Consider the following 16,138-nt stretch of genomic DNA (forward strand, 5'->3'; position numbering starts at 1 on the left):
CAATTAAATTTTTATCTTAATAGAACAAACCAATTCCAAAAATCAGATCAACTATTTGTTTCCTTTTCTTAAAAAAAGTGGGTTATCCGGTGTCTAAAGTTACTCTAACTAAATGGATAGACTGCATCTCTTTGATTTATTCACAAAAAGGCATGATGTTACCTAAGCCTCCCAAGGCTCACTCAACCAGATCCATGGCTACTTCATCTGCTTTTTGGTCCAGAACATCTATTGACAACATGTGTGCTGCAGCTACGTTGTCCAATGCTCATACTTTTGTTTCTCATTACAAACTGGATATTATTTCTAGAAATAGAGCCTCTTTTGGTTCAGTGGTGCTCCAGCATATCTTTCCATGAGGGCCATCCAAGATCAGTGTAGCTGGGAACTCTGTCCCATATGTTGAGGAAGAATGAAAAGGACAACATCAAGTTTAAAAGTTATGTTTTTACCATAACTAGTTATTTGTGTTGTCCATTTTCATTCTTCTTTAACTTCCCTCCCATTCATCCCCATCCAAAGCTTCTGGATTGACCTCTTGGTCTGTATTGGAAGCTACAATTCCAGGTTTGATGCCTGTCTGTCTTCCTTCATCTCCAGTCTCTGCTGTTATTATGGGGATTGGGCAGCAAACTTGAGCTGGGGCTTTGGTGATACGGCAAAGCATTATGGTTACAGGGAAGAGCTCGAGAGCTGGATCCTAAATCTGAAATAAATTAGTGAGTTGGATCTGATGATCAGATCCAAACCTATACACTGAGGAAGAATAAAAATGGACAACACAGACACCTAGTTATGGTAAGAACATAACTTTTAATTCTACTGGCTCTGACTGCTGTTGGTGTTGTGGGCATGTGCCTGTCCTCGCATCATATTATTACTTCCTCCCCAATCCAACTTCAGACTCAGGGCTTTTGGATCTGGGCATTTCCTGGGGTTTGTCCATATTGCATCCAAAGACTTTTCTTTATAGACTCTGACCGTATCTCTGATCAAATTTGTACTGAGTGACTCAGATGCTGATGGATCTTAGAGCCAAGGTACTGGCATCATACCCTGGGGGCCTGGCTCAGCTCTGACATTTTCGGACCCATCCCTGCCCCCCAGAACCTCAGTGCTAGACAGCTTGGCCCCAACATCTCAATTGGAGCTGAGTCAAATGGGTCTCCATGACCAGTCCATGTTAGGCACTACAGCTCCTACTGGAGGGGGTTCAGGTCCTGTCACAACTTCTGCTTTTGTAGCTTTTGAGAGGGTTCTCTTTCATTCTAGGGAATTTACTTCCTTTTCATGCAGAGATCTGGGCCTCCCCCACCAGAGTTCCCTGGATCCTGATCCTACATTTTCTATCCTGTCAGGACAGCCAGCCTCTCAAAGTCTTGAGACTGTCCACATCGAGGACTCCCTTTTGACTAACAAGTGCTTCTCATGACACCCCACTGTGGTGATTCAGTGGAAACATTTTTGCTAAAGGAGGTACATTGTCTCCCCTTGGGAGTATTTGCATGAACATACTGACTTCAGTGAGGGGGAGATTTCCCCCAGATCCTCCCTTGAGGGTGTCTCATTTGGAGAGATCCTGAAACTAGGCAAAAAGGAGAAAGGTGAATACTCCACGACAATCGAAGCAAACCAGATAAACAACTGCTTCAAATATCCATAAATCCACAACTTATTGTTATTGTTTTTTTGGGGGAAGGGAAGCTACCTTGCTTACCAGTGGGAGTGGGAAGCATTGAGCTGCCTATTGTCCAGTTTTGTGAGGTTTCAGCCAGTAACTAGTAGTTTATTGGTCGTTCTGGGCCAGTTTCTAGCTTTTTCCAGCCCCCTGGTATAAAACTTTCAGCTTGTACCTACTCAGCACAGACTCCACGTGGGCCAGCAGAGTAATCCAGGCTGCAGAGAGCTGAATAAGTGACTTTTCTTGATACTAAGTATATTTTTTGTTGCTTTCCACATCTGAATACCTAGCAACTGTATTTCGCCTGCCTTTCTGTTACATTGAAGCTGTTTTTACTGCATTTAACTTAATATTGCACTTGGAATCCTTGTTTGTTACTATTTGACTGTATTTGTAGCAAATTCTTCTGTGTAAGCTGTAGTAGCTGATTCATAGCATTTATAAGTGTTTGCTGTACCTGTTTCTGCCTGTTTTGTGAAAAAAAGAAAAAAAAAGAAAAAATATCTCTTGTTTTTCCTGCTTTACTAGTTTAGTCCAGTTTCAGAGTTGCTGATTCCTGGGCTTTGGTTGTAGTTCCTGTGTACTGTTTCCTTGCCTTATTTGGGGAAGGAAGCTACCTTGCTTTCCTGCTTTACTAGTTTAGTCCAGTTTCAGAGTTGCTGATTCCTGGGCTTTGGTTGTAGTTCCTGTGTACTGTTTCCTTGCCTTATTTGGGGAAGGGAAGCTACCTTGCTTACCAGTGGGAGTGGGAAGCATTGAGCTGCCTTTGTCCAGTTTTGTGAGGTTTCAGCCAGTAACTAGTAGTTTATTGGTCGTTTTGGGCCAGTTTCTAGCTTTTTCCAGCCCCTGGTATAAAACTTTCAGCTTGTACCTACTCAGCACAGACTCCACGTGGGCCAGCAGAGTAATCCAGGCTGCAGAGAGCTGAATAAGCGACTTTTCTTGATACTAAGTATATTTTTGTTGCTTTCCACATCTGAATACCTAGCAACTGTATTTCGCCTGCCTTTCTGTTACATTGAAGCTGTTTTACTGCATTTGACTTAACATTGCACTTGGAATCCTTGTTTGTTACTATTTGACTGTATTTGTAGCAAATTCTTCTGTGTAAGCTGTAGTAGCTGATTCATAGCATTTATAAGTGTTTGCTGTACCTGTTTCTGCCTGTTTTGTGAAAAAAAAAAAAAAAAAAAATATCTCTTGTTTTTCCTGCTTTACTAGTTTAGTCCAGTTGCAGAGTAGCTGGATCCAGCGCTTAGGTTGTAGTTCCAGAGTACTGCTTCCTTGCCTCATTTGGGCGAAGGGAAGCTACCTTGCTTTCCTGCTTTACTAGTTTAGTCCAGTTTCAGAGTTGCTGATTCCTGGGCTTTGGTTGTAGTTCCTGAGTACTGTTTCCTTGCCTTATTTGGGGGAAGGGAAGCTACCTTGCTGACCAGTGGGACTGGCAAGCATTGAGCTGCCTTTGTCCAGTTTTGTGAGGTTTCAGCCAGTAACTAGTAGTTTATTGGTCGTTTTGGGCCAGTTTCTAGCTTTTCCAGCCCCCTGGTATAAAACTTTCAGCTTGTACCTACTCAGCACAGACTCCACGTGGGCCAGCAGAGTAATCCAGGCTGCAGAGAGCTGAATAAGCGACTTTTCTTGATACTAAGTATATTTTGTCTTCCTTTCCACATCTGAATACCTAGCGACTGTATTTCGCCTGTCTTTCTGTTACATTGAAGCTGTTTTACTGCATTTAACTTAATATTGCACTTGGAATCCTTGTTTGTTACTATTTGACTGTATTTGTAGCAAATTCTTCTGTGTAAGCTGTAGTAGCTGATTCATAGCATTTATAAGTGTTTGCTGTACCTGTTTCTGCCTGTTTTGTGAAAAAAAAAAAAAGAAAAAATATCTCTTGTTTTTCCTGCTTTACTAGTTTAGTCCAGTTTCAGAGTTGCTGATTCCTGGGCTTTGGTTGTAGTTCCTGTGTACTGTTTCCTTGCCTTATTTGGGGAAGGAAGCTACCTTGCTTTCCTGCTTTACTAGTTTAGTCCAGTTTCAGAGTTGCTGATTCCTGGGCTTTGGTTGTAGTTCCTGTGTACTGTTTCCTTGCCTTATTTGGGGAAGGGAAGCTACCTTGCTTACCAGTGGGAGTGGGAAGCATTGAGCTGCCTTTTGTCCAGTTTTGTGAGGTTTCAGCCAGTAACTAGTAGTTTATTGGTCGTTTTGGGCCAGTTTCTAGCTTTTCCAGACCCTGGTATAAAACTTTCAGCTTGTACCTACTCAGCACAGACTCCACGTGGGCCAGCAGAGTAATCCAGGCTGCAGAGAGCTGAATAAGCGACTTTTCTTGATACTAAGTATATTTTTGTTGCTTTCCACATCTGAATACCTAGCAACTGTATTTCGTCTGCCTTTCTGTTACATTGAAGCTGTTTTACTGCATTTAACTTAATATTGCACTTGGAATCCTTGTTTGTTACTATTTGACTGTATTTGTAGCAAATTCTTCTGTGTAAGCTGTAGTAGCTGATTCATAGCATTTATAAGTGTTTGCTGTACCTGTTTCTGCCTGTTTTGTGAAAAAAAAAAAAAAGAAAAAATAACTCTTGTTTTTCCTGCTTTACTAGTTTAGTCCAGTTTCAGAGTTGCTGATTCCTGGGCTTTGGTTGTAGTTCCTGTGTACTGTTTCCTTGCCTTATTTGGGGAAGGAAGCTACCTTGCTTTCCTGCTTTACTAGTTTAGTCCAGTTTCAGAGTTGCTGATTCCTGGGCTTTGGTTGTAGTTCCTGTGTACTGTTTCCTTGCCTTATTTTGGGGAAGGGAAGCTACCTTGCTTACCAGTGGGAGTGGGAAGCATTGAGCTGCCTTTTGTCCAGTTTTGTGAGGTTTCAGCCAGTAACTAGTAGTTTATTGGTCGTTTTGGGCCAGTTTCTAGCTTTTTCCAGCCCCTGGTATAAAACTTTCAGCTTGTACCTACTCAGCACAGACTCCACGTGGGCCAGCAGAGTAATCCAGGCTGCAGAGAGCTGAATAAGCGACTTTTCTTGATACTAAGTATATTTTTTGTTGCTTTCCACATCTGAATACCTAGCAACTGTATTTCGTCTGCCTTTCTGTTACATTGAAGCTGTTTTTACTGCATTTAACTTAATATTGCACTTGGAATCCTTGTTTGTTACTATTTGACTGTATTTGTAGCAAATTCTTCTGTGTAAGCTGTAGTAGCTGATTCATAGCATTTATAAGTGTTTGCTGTACCTGTTTCTGCCTGTTTTGTGAAAAGAAAAGAAAAAAAAAATATAACTTGTTTAACCTGCTTTACTAGTTTAGTCCAGTTTCAGAGTTGCTGATTCCTGGGCTTTGGTTGTAGTTCCTGTGTACTGTTTCCTTGCCTTATTTGGGGAAGGGAAGCTACCTTGCTTTCCTGCTTTACTAGTTTAGTCCAGTTTCAGAGTTGCTGATTCCTGGGCTTTGGTTGTAGTTCCTGTGTACTGTTTCCTTGCCTTATTTGGGGAAGGGAAGCTACCTTGCTTACCAGTGGGAGTGGGAAGCATTGAGCTGCCTTTGTCCAGTTTTGTGAGGTTTCAGCCAGTAACTAGTAGTTTATTGGTCGTTTTGGGCCAGTTTCTAGCTTTTCCAGCCCCTGGTATAAAAGCGCTAAACGGCGTTAGTGCGATTTAGCGGAGCTGCCACTGTTGCACACTAGGGCAGTGCCGGTTAAGCAGGTTTAAACTATTCGGGCTACCTAAAGTCCACTCTTCAAATTTTCCCTTAAAACTACCTTCCTCGAACTATACTACTGATCAAATCAGCGTATCCTATAACTAAAAGATCAACTCTACTTGACTCCAAGTAGACTATTCTCTATCTATTAAACCTAGCACTTGCTCCTACAGTACTTATTACCTTGATACGGCACTCTTGTCATAGATAGTACCCCAAAAGGCAACCCCCATTTCTCGGTCACCCACGTCCCAGGATTCTTTTTTAAAGTTTTTCGTCTACCCTTCTAGCATGTCGAGGGATCAGTTGCTAGTGTCCTCTCCTGCTCAGCTGGTGAACCTGGGAATATTGAGGCAATGTTTCAATTGCCTCATGTACACTGAACAACCCTTTCCTCCTCCCACAAAACACAAATACATGCGAGAGATGCAACTATACGGCCAAACTGGAGGCTGAGCTCTCTCAACATAGGACTGGCAAGACCAGTCAGGAGGAGAAGGTTACCACACACACTATAGACCCAGTCTCACATAGTACCATTACAACCTCAAATCATACACATAAACACACAAAGACATACTGGAGGCTCTGATCAAAAATCTACCAAAACAGCAGAGGCCACCAAAGCAGACACCCAAACAACCACCACCTCAGAACACAACACCCGCAACACATAGACCTCACAGTCAGAGTGTCAAACAGTCACAGCCCTTAAGGCCAAACACAATGCCAGACACACTAGTCATTGGTGACTCCATAGTCAGACACACTGATGTCCCGCTCACCAGACTGAGTAAGGAGAAGGTCACAGTAAGCTGCCTGTCGGGCGCTAGAATCCGCCACATAACGCAAGCACTCAGGTCTCTCAACAGCAGGTACAAATATGACTCAGTCATTGTCCACGCTGGTGTAAACGACCTGAGACGTACCTCCTTGGACTACATGAAAAGAGACATTGAGGAGCTCTCTGATTATGTAGCCCAGGCAGGTATGACCCTGACCTTGAGCAGTATCCTACCTTCACCAAGAATGATGCCACAATACAGAGATAAGATGATCAGCTTTAACAATTGGCTTAAACACTGGTGTCATTCAAAGGGGATCCAGTATCTGTCTGCCTGGGATGACATGCTGGACAAGCCACGCTGCTTCAAGGGCGGCTTGCACCTGTCACCCTGGGATTCGGATATTGGCAAAGGCTCTTGCCACCCCATAGTGCCTTTTTAGGCAAGGCTCAAATTCTAAACCTACCACCCTAGAACGCCAAAAAGGGAAAAAACTAAGGGTAATGCTGCTCAATGCCAGAAGTCTAAATCTCAAAATGCACGCACTCGAGGGCCTTCTCAGTATGGAGAACATCGATGTCTGTGCTGTGACAGAAACCTGGTTCAAGGCTCCTGAGAGCACCCCAGCGCTATCAGGTTTTACCTCATATCATGTGTTCCGGCCCCAAAATCCGGACAATACCAAGAAAGGAGGGTATCCATATTCATCAAGGACACCCACACCTCAAGACTGGTGGCAACGCATGATGCATCGGAGACCATCCAGGTGCAATTAACCATAGGCAAGACTGCTCTGCAAATTGTAGCATGTTACAGGCCACCCTCACAAACTCAGGAAACTCACATGGCCTTCCTGAAAACACTAGAGGGATAAATGTATCACCAAACACCATCATACTAGGTGACTTCAATTACCCTAATATAGACTGGGAACACTACTCAAGCCCAAACACCCTAGCCCAAAAGTTCCTGGAATTCATAAACTCAAATGCCATGGAACAACTAGTCACCATCCCCACAAGAGGAGATAACATACTTGATCTCATCATCACGAACATGGGAGCACAATGTTCAACACCGAAGTATACCCCTCACTGGTGAGATCAGATCACAAACTAATCTCGCTGGAGGTCCTCATCCCACCCCACCTGAAATAAAAAAGACCACAGTAAAGAACTTCTCAACAGCCAACTTCACACGTCTAAAGACTACTGTGGTCTCCTTTCAGGCCCCGAGCCATGGAAAACAATACTCAAGCCGCTGAATCACTTACAAACGCCTTCTACCAGCACCTGCAGGACTGCATGGATAAGGCAATCCCAAGCAAAACAAAGACTCTTTGTACCAAAGGCAAGCGTCCAGTCTGGTGGACCCCAGCCATAAACAAACTCTACAACAAAAGGAGGAAGCTACTACAAGACAGAGCAAAATCCTTAAAAGGTAAGACACCCTTGATCACTATAAGTAAAAAACTAAGAGCTCTCATAAAATCATCCAAAGCAAATTTCGAGAGAAAAATAGCTAAAGACTCAAAAGACAATCATAAGGCCTTCTTTAGCTATGTTAGAAACCTAGGAGGAAACTCCCAGATATGCTCAGAACTAGTTCAAAATGATGTGAAGATTACTGATCCTACAGACATTGCCAACATACTGGCTGACAGGTTCAGTGCAAACTTCTCCCCTCCCCAAAGGAGAGATATCTATACCAAATGAGTGCAGCCCCCAAACATCTCCAGCCCAAGTGAGAACTGCTCTCTCCAAAGCAAAAACACAGCATCCATGGGACCCGATGGTGTCCCGGCTGTGTGCTCCACGAACTCAATGAGGAATTAAACCCACAGCTAGGACAGCTGTTTAATCAAAGTCTTACCTCTGGATACGTACCCAGGAGTGGCGCACTGCAACTGTGGTCCCACTTCACAAAGGCGGTGCCTCCACAGACCCTGGAAATTACCGGCCCATTAGCTTGACAAGCCTTATCTGCAAAGCCATGGAGAGGATCATAATGGACCTCATAAATAAAGACATAGGGAATTTGCAGACTTTGGATCCAACCCAGTTTGGCTTTGTCAAAGGCAGATCATGCCTTTTAAACTTGGTTGACTTTTTCGAAACAGTCACCAAAGCCATTGATGAGGGAAAGGCAGTCCATACAGCCTACTTCGATCTGGCTAAGGCCTTCGATACAATACCCCACTCGGGTATCATTGAAAAACTCATCAGCTTAAATGTTAACCCATACATCACAAGATGGGTTGCAAACTGGCTGAGTGACAGAACCCACAGGGTCAGAGTTGCTGGCGCCATGTCAGACTCAAAGCCTGTCACAAGTGGTGTCCCACAGGGCTCAGTCCTGGGCCCACTCTTGTTTGGTATCTACTTTTCCAAGTACAAGCAAACACAGGAGGGTTATGGCTGACAAAGTTTGCAGATGACTGCAAACTGGGCCATAGTAGAAAACACATCTGACACAGATATCCTTCAGAAGGGTCTCACAGAAATGGATAACTGGTGCCAGAGCCACGGCCTAAAGTTAAATGCCAAAAATGCATAGTCATACCCTTCAGGAAAAACAAGGTTACCCCTAGCTACCAAATAGGTGGCAATCCACTGAGCACAGAAGAAGTTATCAGGGACCTGGGGACCCAGGTTGATAGTAGTCTGTCATTCGACACCCATGTAGCTAAAGTAGTTAGGAAGTCCTTCTACATTGCCCACCTTATCATGAAGGGATTCTCATCTAGATCAAGGGAGGTCATAGTCTCCCTTTACTCATCACTCATCAGACCAATGATTGAGTACAATGCCCCATTCGGAATGTATCTGACCCGACACTTGCAGCAGCTGGAGAGGCCACAAAAGTTCCTCACCAAAAGGATAAAGGGTCTCAAAAATCTGTCCTATGCTGCCCGACTGAAAGAATTCCAGCTCTATTCAGTCGCTTACCGCTTGCTCAGAGGTGACCTTTGCCTAACATACAAGGCCATGTCAAACCCAGATTTGATGAATATGCTTCCCCTCAAAAAATCTAGATCCATCAGAGCCACAAGGGTGGGAGACTTAAACCTCGACACGGCTATTAATAGGACGTGCTGGAGAGATAGATTCATCACCCAAAGACTCCCTATGCTGTGGAACAAAATCCCGGTACATGTGAGGCGGAGCACCTCGCTGGCCTTGTTCAAGAGAAATCTTGACCAATGGATGGGAGATCGCAGATATACCCCAGGAATTACCTCAGTGTCACTGCTCGACAGAGGCACAGCAAAATAATGGGTATAGTTCCCCATACTAAAGGGGTGGCGTAAGCCACAAAACAATGGGCTAGGCTTATAAATGCCCTCGGGCAGATAGCCTAGTATGAACCTATGAACCTATAAAATAAATGGCCTCTTTATTATAAAAGTAAGCGCTTTCACGTCTCCCTGGACGCTTCATCAGACTTAAAACAGATACAAATATTCAAAGGACCTATTTAAATATCAAATTAACTCTCATAGGAACCAATCAAATGTCTCTCTATAGATATGTGATAAAATAAAACAATTTCCTTAAAGGCATAATTACTTCTATATATAAGTTTTTATACAGGATTTTTTATGATAAATATGTAACATAACAATAGAAGTAATTATGCCTTTAAGGAAATTGTTTTATTTTATCACATGTCTATAGAGAGACATTTGATTGGTTCCTATGAGAGTTAATTTGATATTTAAATAGGTCCTTTGAATATTTGTATCTGTTTTAAGTCTGATGAAGCGTCCAGGGAGAAATGAAAGTGCTTACTTTTATAATAAAGACGCCATTTATTTTACAATAAGTTGTGGATTTATGGATATTTGAAGCAGTTGTTTATCTGGTTTGCTTCGATTGTTGTGGAGTATTCACCTTTCTCCTTTTTTGCCTTGATACAGTATTTTGTTTGGTGATACCTTACCCCTATGAGTTTTATTTCTAGACATTCAGATCCTGAAACTACTTAGACAAAAAGGGTGGGTGGTCTTCCAAAGCCCCTTCCCAGGAAGAGTCAGCATTTTTTGAGGCTTTTGGGTTAGCCTGTCTACTTCTTGGATGGTCTGTCCCATAGATGAGATGGCTGACTTGATGTCTAAGCTAGCATTGAAGGAACCAGATATGACCAAACCTATCCCATGCAAACTGAATACATTTTTAGTATCCCTTAAGGAGAACTCTTATTGGATCAAGGGTCCTGCCACTGATTCTATGGTGGAGGTGGTGGCCACCAAAAAAACAGGTGAGCAAGGAAAGCTCCATTGTCCATCCCTCTAACAGGGAGTCTAGGGTACTGGACAGATTTGGGAAATGAGTTTACAATTTAGTGAGACTTGCATTTAGGGTGCTGAGCTATTTGGCACACATTACATGCTTCCAAAGGGATTTGACCAAGAAGCTTACCAAATCGCTTTCAGGGTCCCTATCTGCAGAGAAGAAGAAGTTTGCCAACATGCAGCTGGCCACACTTCAGTCCCTATTGAATGCATCTATGCACCTCATTCCAATGCAGCAGAGGGCAATTCAACAGCTGTGAACTCCAGCATAACTGTTAGATGGCATGCCTAGATAAACCTGTGTGATTTAACAGACCAATTTAAAATGTCCTTTATCAATGCCCCCTATGATGGCTTTACCCTGTGTGGGTCAAAGGTAAAAGAGATGCTATCCAGACTTAAACAAGCCAGAAAAACCTTGTCTGGCATAGAGATTTAGTTATCTCCTCCCTGAACAGACCTTCTCTAGAAACCAAAAAAAAAAGGAAGAAACTGTGGATCCAAAGTCACAAGGTTTTGCTCCTGACACTTCTGGAGCTAGACACCTCTGAGGCAGTGGGGGGGAACTCTAATTGTTAATATCCTGCCCAAGGCAGAGGCCTTATCAGCTCCCCTGAATGACTGCCTGACTATTGCACTCTGGAGGCATCACGGAGATTATCTCTGCACCCCACTGTTTGGACATCCATCACTTAAGATGTTTTGATGCAGAGGATTATACCTAGAGATTATTCCATCCCTTTTCTTTCTTACCCTCCTTCCTCAAGAAAACTTCCCGATGTTCCACCCTCTCAATGAAAGGCAGCAGTACTAAAAATAAAAAAGCTGCTAGACAATTGGGTCATCCAAGAGGTCCCACCAGACCAGCAAGGATCTGCAGTTTACTGAAGGTTCCTTTTGGTGCCAAAGAAAAATGGGAACCTCAGGCCAAGTTTAAACATCAGTCATTTGCACCAGTATGTGAAACAGACAAAATTTCGGATAGTCACAGTCCATTTTACCATTGTTGAGCAAGGATGACTGAATGTGCTTGATAGACCTTCAGGATACATACTAAGATATAAAGATGGACAGACACACCAGAAGATTTCTCCACTTCCAGGTGGGAGCCAGTCACTTCCAGTTCAGAGCCCTGTCCTTTGGTCTCACCAAAGCCCAACAGGCATTCAAAAAGCGTATGGTAGTAGTTGCAGCTCACCTTAGACTATGAAGGTTCCAGATGTTCCCATACCTGGATGACTGTCTCATAACTGCCCCCACCAGGAATATTCTTCTCCATGCCAAGAACTCCTTGTTCTAACTTTGCTCACAACTAGGGATAACTGTGAAGTCCAAACTTCAACCTTTTCAAGCCTTAGAGTTCATTGGAGCAGACTTGAATACAAAACATAGCCAGACTACCAAAATCTAGGATTATTATGCTTTAGCAACAAGCAGTAGCAGTACTTTCCCATCAAAAGCCACCAGCAGGATTGATTTGGCATCTTCTCTGCTCAGTGTCAGCTGCCATAACCTTAGTTCCCCTTAACATATTTCATATGACAGTGCACCAATGGACTATATCAGTACAATGGTCTTTGAGATGTCAGCCCATAAACTTTTCAGTGTCTCTCACAAAAATTTCCAAAACTCATTTTCAGTAGTGGTTAGATTCTCTGAATAGTATCGCAGGGTCAACCTTTTGTTCTTCCTTCTCCACAGACTACAGTAACAATGGATGCTTCCCAACTGAGGGGCATTTTTAGGGAAGACTGCCCAAGGCACATGTTTTCACATCAATATCCTGGAGATGAGGGTAGTTCTTCTAGCACTGGCAGGCTTTCCTGGACTACATTCCCAGGTGTGTGATCTCAGTCCAGACAGACAATATATCAAGTAGTCTGGTACATCAACAAACAGGGAGGAACGCAATCTTATTCATTATGTCCAGAGGCCATGAAGGTTTGTCATTGGGCAATGCCCTCTCACCACATCCTGATAGCAAGGCACATACTAGGGAAATCCAGCGTTCTAATGGGCAGGCTAAGCAAGTTCATCCTTCTCCCTCATGAGTGGTCCATTAACCCAACAGTGTTGTATCATATTTTCAGCTACTGAGGCTAACCAGGCTGTGGCCTCCATGCCTCTCCCACCAACACCAAATGCAGCACCTACTTTGCCCTATTCCCCCAGGAGGGAGAGTCCTCAAGAGATGCTCTGACCCACACATGTCCCCCCTGGCAAGAAGACTGGGGGGCAGTCTTCTTTATTCCTGTCCCACCTCTCATCTCATCCCGAAGTTTATGCAGAAAGCACTGTAAAGAGGTGATCCTCATTATTTCCTTTTGGCCTCTACAGGTGTGGTTTCCCTTCCACTGGTCACATCTGATTTACTCCCCCCACCTTGAGTGCTGGACCCTGCGCCAGATCGTGTCTCTCATCCATCTGGAATGCCTCATCTGGACATTCAAACTTTTGTAGGAGGGCATAACAATTTTTATTGTAAGGTATGGGCAAACTCCATGTGAGGTAACTCTTCAGTTACATGGGATTATAAGTAAAGGTATGACCCTGAACATTGGCTCTAAAGCTTAAGAGTGGCCAAACTCTGATCCTAATCAGATCCAGTAACTCATCCAGTGAGTAAGGGCAGAAGCAGTAACAAGCACTGATTTATGAGAAAATTATAAAAACATAAATCTGAATGCGAGTCCATCCAGTGAATGAATTTATTAGCTTAAGCACTTTCATCCAAACACATAAAGGACTTTATCTGATGATTACATGCAGATATATATATATATATATATATATATATATATATACACATTCTACATATCCACACACATATATGTGTGTGTGTGTGTGTGTGTGTGTGTGTGTGTGTGTGTGTGTGTGTGTGTGTGTGTGTATATATATATATATATATATATATATATATATATATATATATATATATATATATATATATGTGTGTATGTATATATTTACAGTAGGGTAGCTAGAGAGTGAGACAAGAGGGCAATTGCCATGTCACAAAGTGTGTTGGGGAGCTCAGTCAGCCAATCCTGATCTCTCTTTAATGCAGTACCATCTTTTAAAAGCCGATACTGTATTTGCAGTCAAACCTGAGCACTGTATCACTCTGTGTGTGGTCTAACTATATCAACTGCTTACTACATTATAGCAATCAGTTTCCTAGAGTTTAAAAAATAAGCAATTTTTTTAACCAAAACATGAGTGCTGTAACATCCTGTGCTGGCAGAGTATAAGCTGTAGCAACTGTTTGCTATACTTGTAGCAAGCAGTTTGCTACAGTTTAAAAAAGAAGATTTTTTTTAAACTAAAACATGAGCATTGTAGTGCTCCATGCAAGCAGAGTATAAACTGTAGCAACTGTTTGCTACAGTTTAAAAGAAGAAAATATTTTTTAAATAAATTAATAAAATCTGTTGAAAGAGGGTGGGGGCAGGACACAGATCAGGACCTGAATAACTGGTTTGGGGGGGGGGGGGGGGGTAATCCATCTGGCCCCCTGGTGCCAGTAGAAAGAATATCTGTTTATTTATTTATTTATTTTTGCCATTTAGTGGAAGAGCTGATGGAGAGACATATTCCAGAAGAGTTGCTCTTAGTGAAAGTTTGCCCCGATTCCAAAAGACTTGCTCTCAGTGTAAGTGAATTACATCAGTGTAAGGCTTATCTATAAACAGGCTAACACTGGGAACCAGATTCCAAAAGACTGGCTGTTATCCTGTTCTCAGTGTAAGTGGTCTATTAAATTGAGAGCAAGTCTTTGGGAATAGGGCCCATGGTACTATTATGTTTGATAAAAAAAAACAAAATGTCAAAAACACAAAACATCAAAAACGTATTTAATGCTGTGCCCTCCCCCTCATTAATTATACATGCAAAATCCAGGGTTGCACAACAGTGAGGAAAGGACAAATTCCATTTTCAAGATTTTGTATTTTTGAGATTTTGTAGTTTAATATATTGTTTTTTATTTACATGGCATGAATCCATACACACACACACACATATATATATATATATATATATATATATATGTGTGTGTGTGTGTGTGTGTATTCTTCCTTGTTTCAATTTGTTGGGCATAACAGAGTAATTCATTGTAGTGCTCTGTACGTACCTTTTGTACATTGCCACTTCTAGAATGCACATTAATGGTTTCGCAGTCCCTTCCTATGTGTCAAACTCTTGTTGCTGGTGTTGCTGTAACCTTTTCTGCTTTGTATTTATAGAGCTGTTGGCTCAAACAGCCTGAAAATGGCTAAAGGAACCATTACACCTACTTATTTGACAGATGTATAAATTAAAAATTGAAAATAAATTTGAAATGTAAGGAATGTATAAACTTACTATTTTATTTTCCTGAAGGGAGACAGCGGAGGACCACTAGCATGCCAAGACAAGAAGACAAAGGCCTGGATTCTTGCTGGAGCAGTCAGTTTTGGTAATCGACAGTGTATAGGTTCGACTGTTTTTTCCAGAGTTTCCAAATACATTAACTGGGTCAAACTCAAAACAGCAGATGCTGGAAGGCCTTTTGTCCCCACTCATATTACAGGAGAAGCACCTCAAGTAATTCTTACAAGAACAGTATCTGATGCTGCCCCAGTTGTTGCTGTTAGTAAAATAGAGCCAACTCAAGTGGAAGAAGAAAGAAAAGTAAGTGCTCATATTGTTCCACAAACAGTAAGTCCACTCACAATCCGAAAAGCCCACACACCACCACCGCCACCACCTTCTTTCAGCCATCCAGGAAGTATGGACACTGCAGGCAAGCTAACTCCTGACAGAGTGACTGTTGCTATTGTTTTATCAGTTTTCTATAACTTTATTATAAATTAAACAAAGACGTGCTTATTGCTGCAACTGTGTGTGCTATATTTTCATTGTTTCTGATGTTTCCAAGAGAAAGTTTTTGTGAAACACATCTTTTGTGTTAAATGACATACCTGAAAAGGTAAAATGAAATAATGTTTTACCCAAGACTAATTAACAAAGTAAATTAAACTAGAACTCATAAACAGTTTCCTCAGCATCATATACTGTGCAATCTGCAGGCAGAAAATTCAGAGTGGCATTGTCTGGGCCTGTAGTGATGCATCTTGTAAAATGAAGATTTTTTTCTGCATTCCATTCTCTTTCTAAATACATTACATCTGTAATATGAGGTTACATTCCACTGTTTGACATAAGGAAGTGATTGATAAATGTAGCGATGTCACTGTATGACTCATAGGTTCATAGGTGTTTACTAGGCTAATGACCACAAGGGCCTTTTTAAGCCTAGCCTTCTTCTTCTTTCGGCTGCTCCTGTTAGGGGTCGCCACAGCAGATCAACCGTTTCCATTTCTTCCTGTACTGTGCATCTTGCTCTGTCACACCAACCACCTGCATGTCCTCTCTCGCCAGATCCTCAGGTTTCAACTTTCTGTTACCTAAGAAGCTCAGTTGTGAGTGTTCTGCCATTTTACAGTGAGCTAATCGAAGGAAGGACACTCAGCAAACTCGGAGCTATAATATATAACATTAAGTATCCTGTTTTTTGTTTATTTTGTTCTTTATTTATTTGTTGTTTATAGCACTTTGTGTACTGTGTATTTTTTCTAGCTAGTTTCACTGTGTGTGAGGTATTAACTGGAAATTGTCCACTCTTATTAAG

The 16,138-nt window shown here is 42.1% G+C and overlaps 1 protein-coding gene across 1 annotated transcript in view; it reads left to right on the forward strand.

The window, feature by feature from the left end:
• Positions 1 to 15,342, forward strand: part of LOC122801643 (serine protease 52-like) — a 263,807-nt gene extending 248,465 nt beyond the window's left edge. The window contains exon 5 of the mRNA XM_044071124.1: positions 14,848 to 15,342. Within this exon, the coding sequence (XP_043927059.1) occupies positions 14,848 to 15,321 (474 nt within the window). The 3' untranslated portion in view covers positions 15,322 to 15,342. The remainder of the gene's footprint in view (positions 1 to 14,847) is intronic.
• Positions 15,343 to 16,138: the final 796 nt, after the last annotated feature.

Source organism: Protopterus annectens, chromosome 1.part0, assembly GCF_019279795.1.
Source record: "Protopterus annectens isolate FY-2018-M chromosome 1.part0, PAN1.0, whole genome shotgun sequence".
Taxonomy (NCBI): Eukaryota; Metazoa; Chordata; order Ceratodontiformes; family Protopteridae; genus Protopterus; species Protopterus annectens.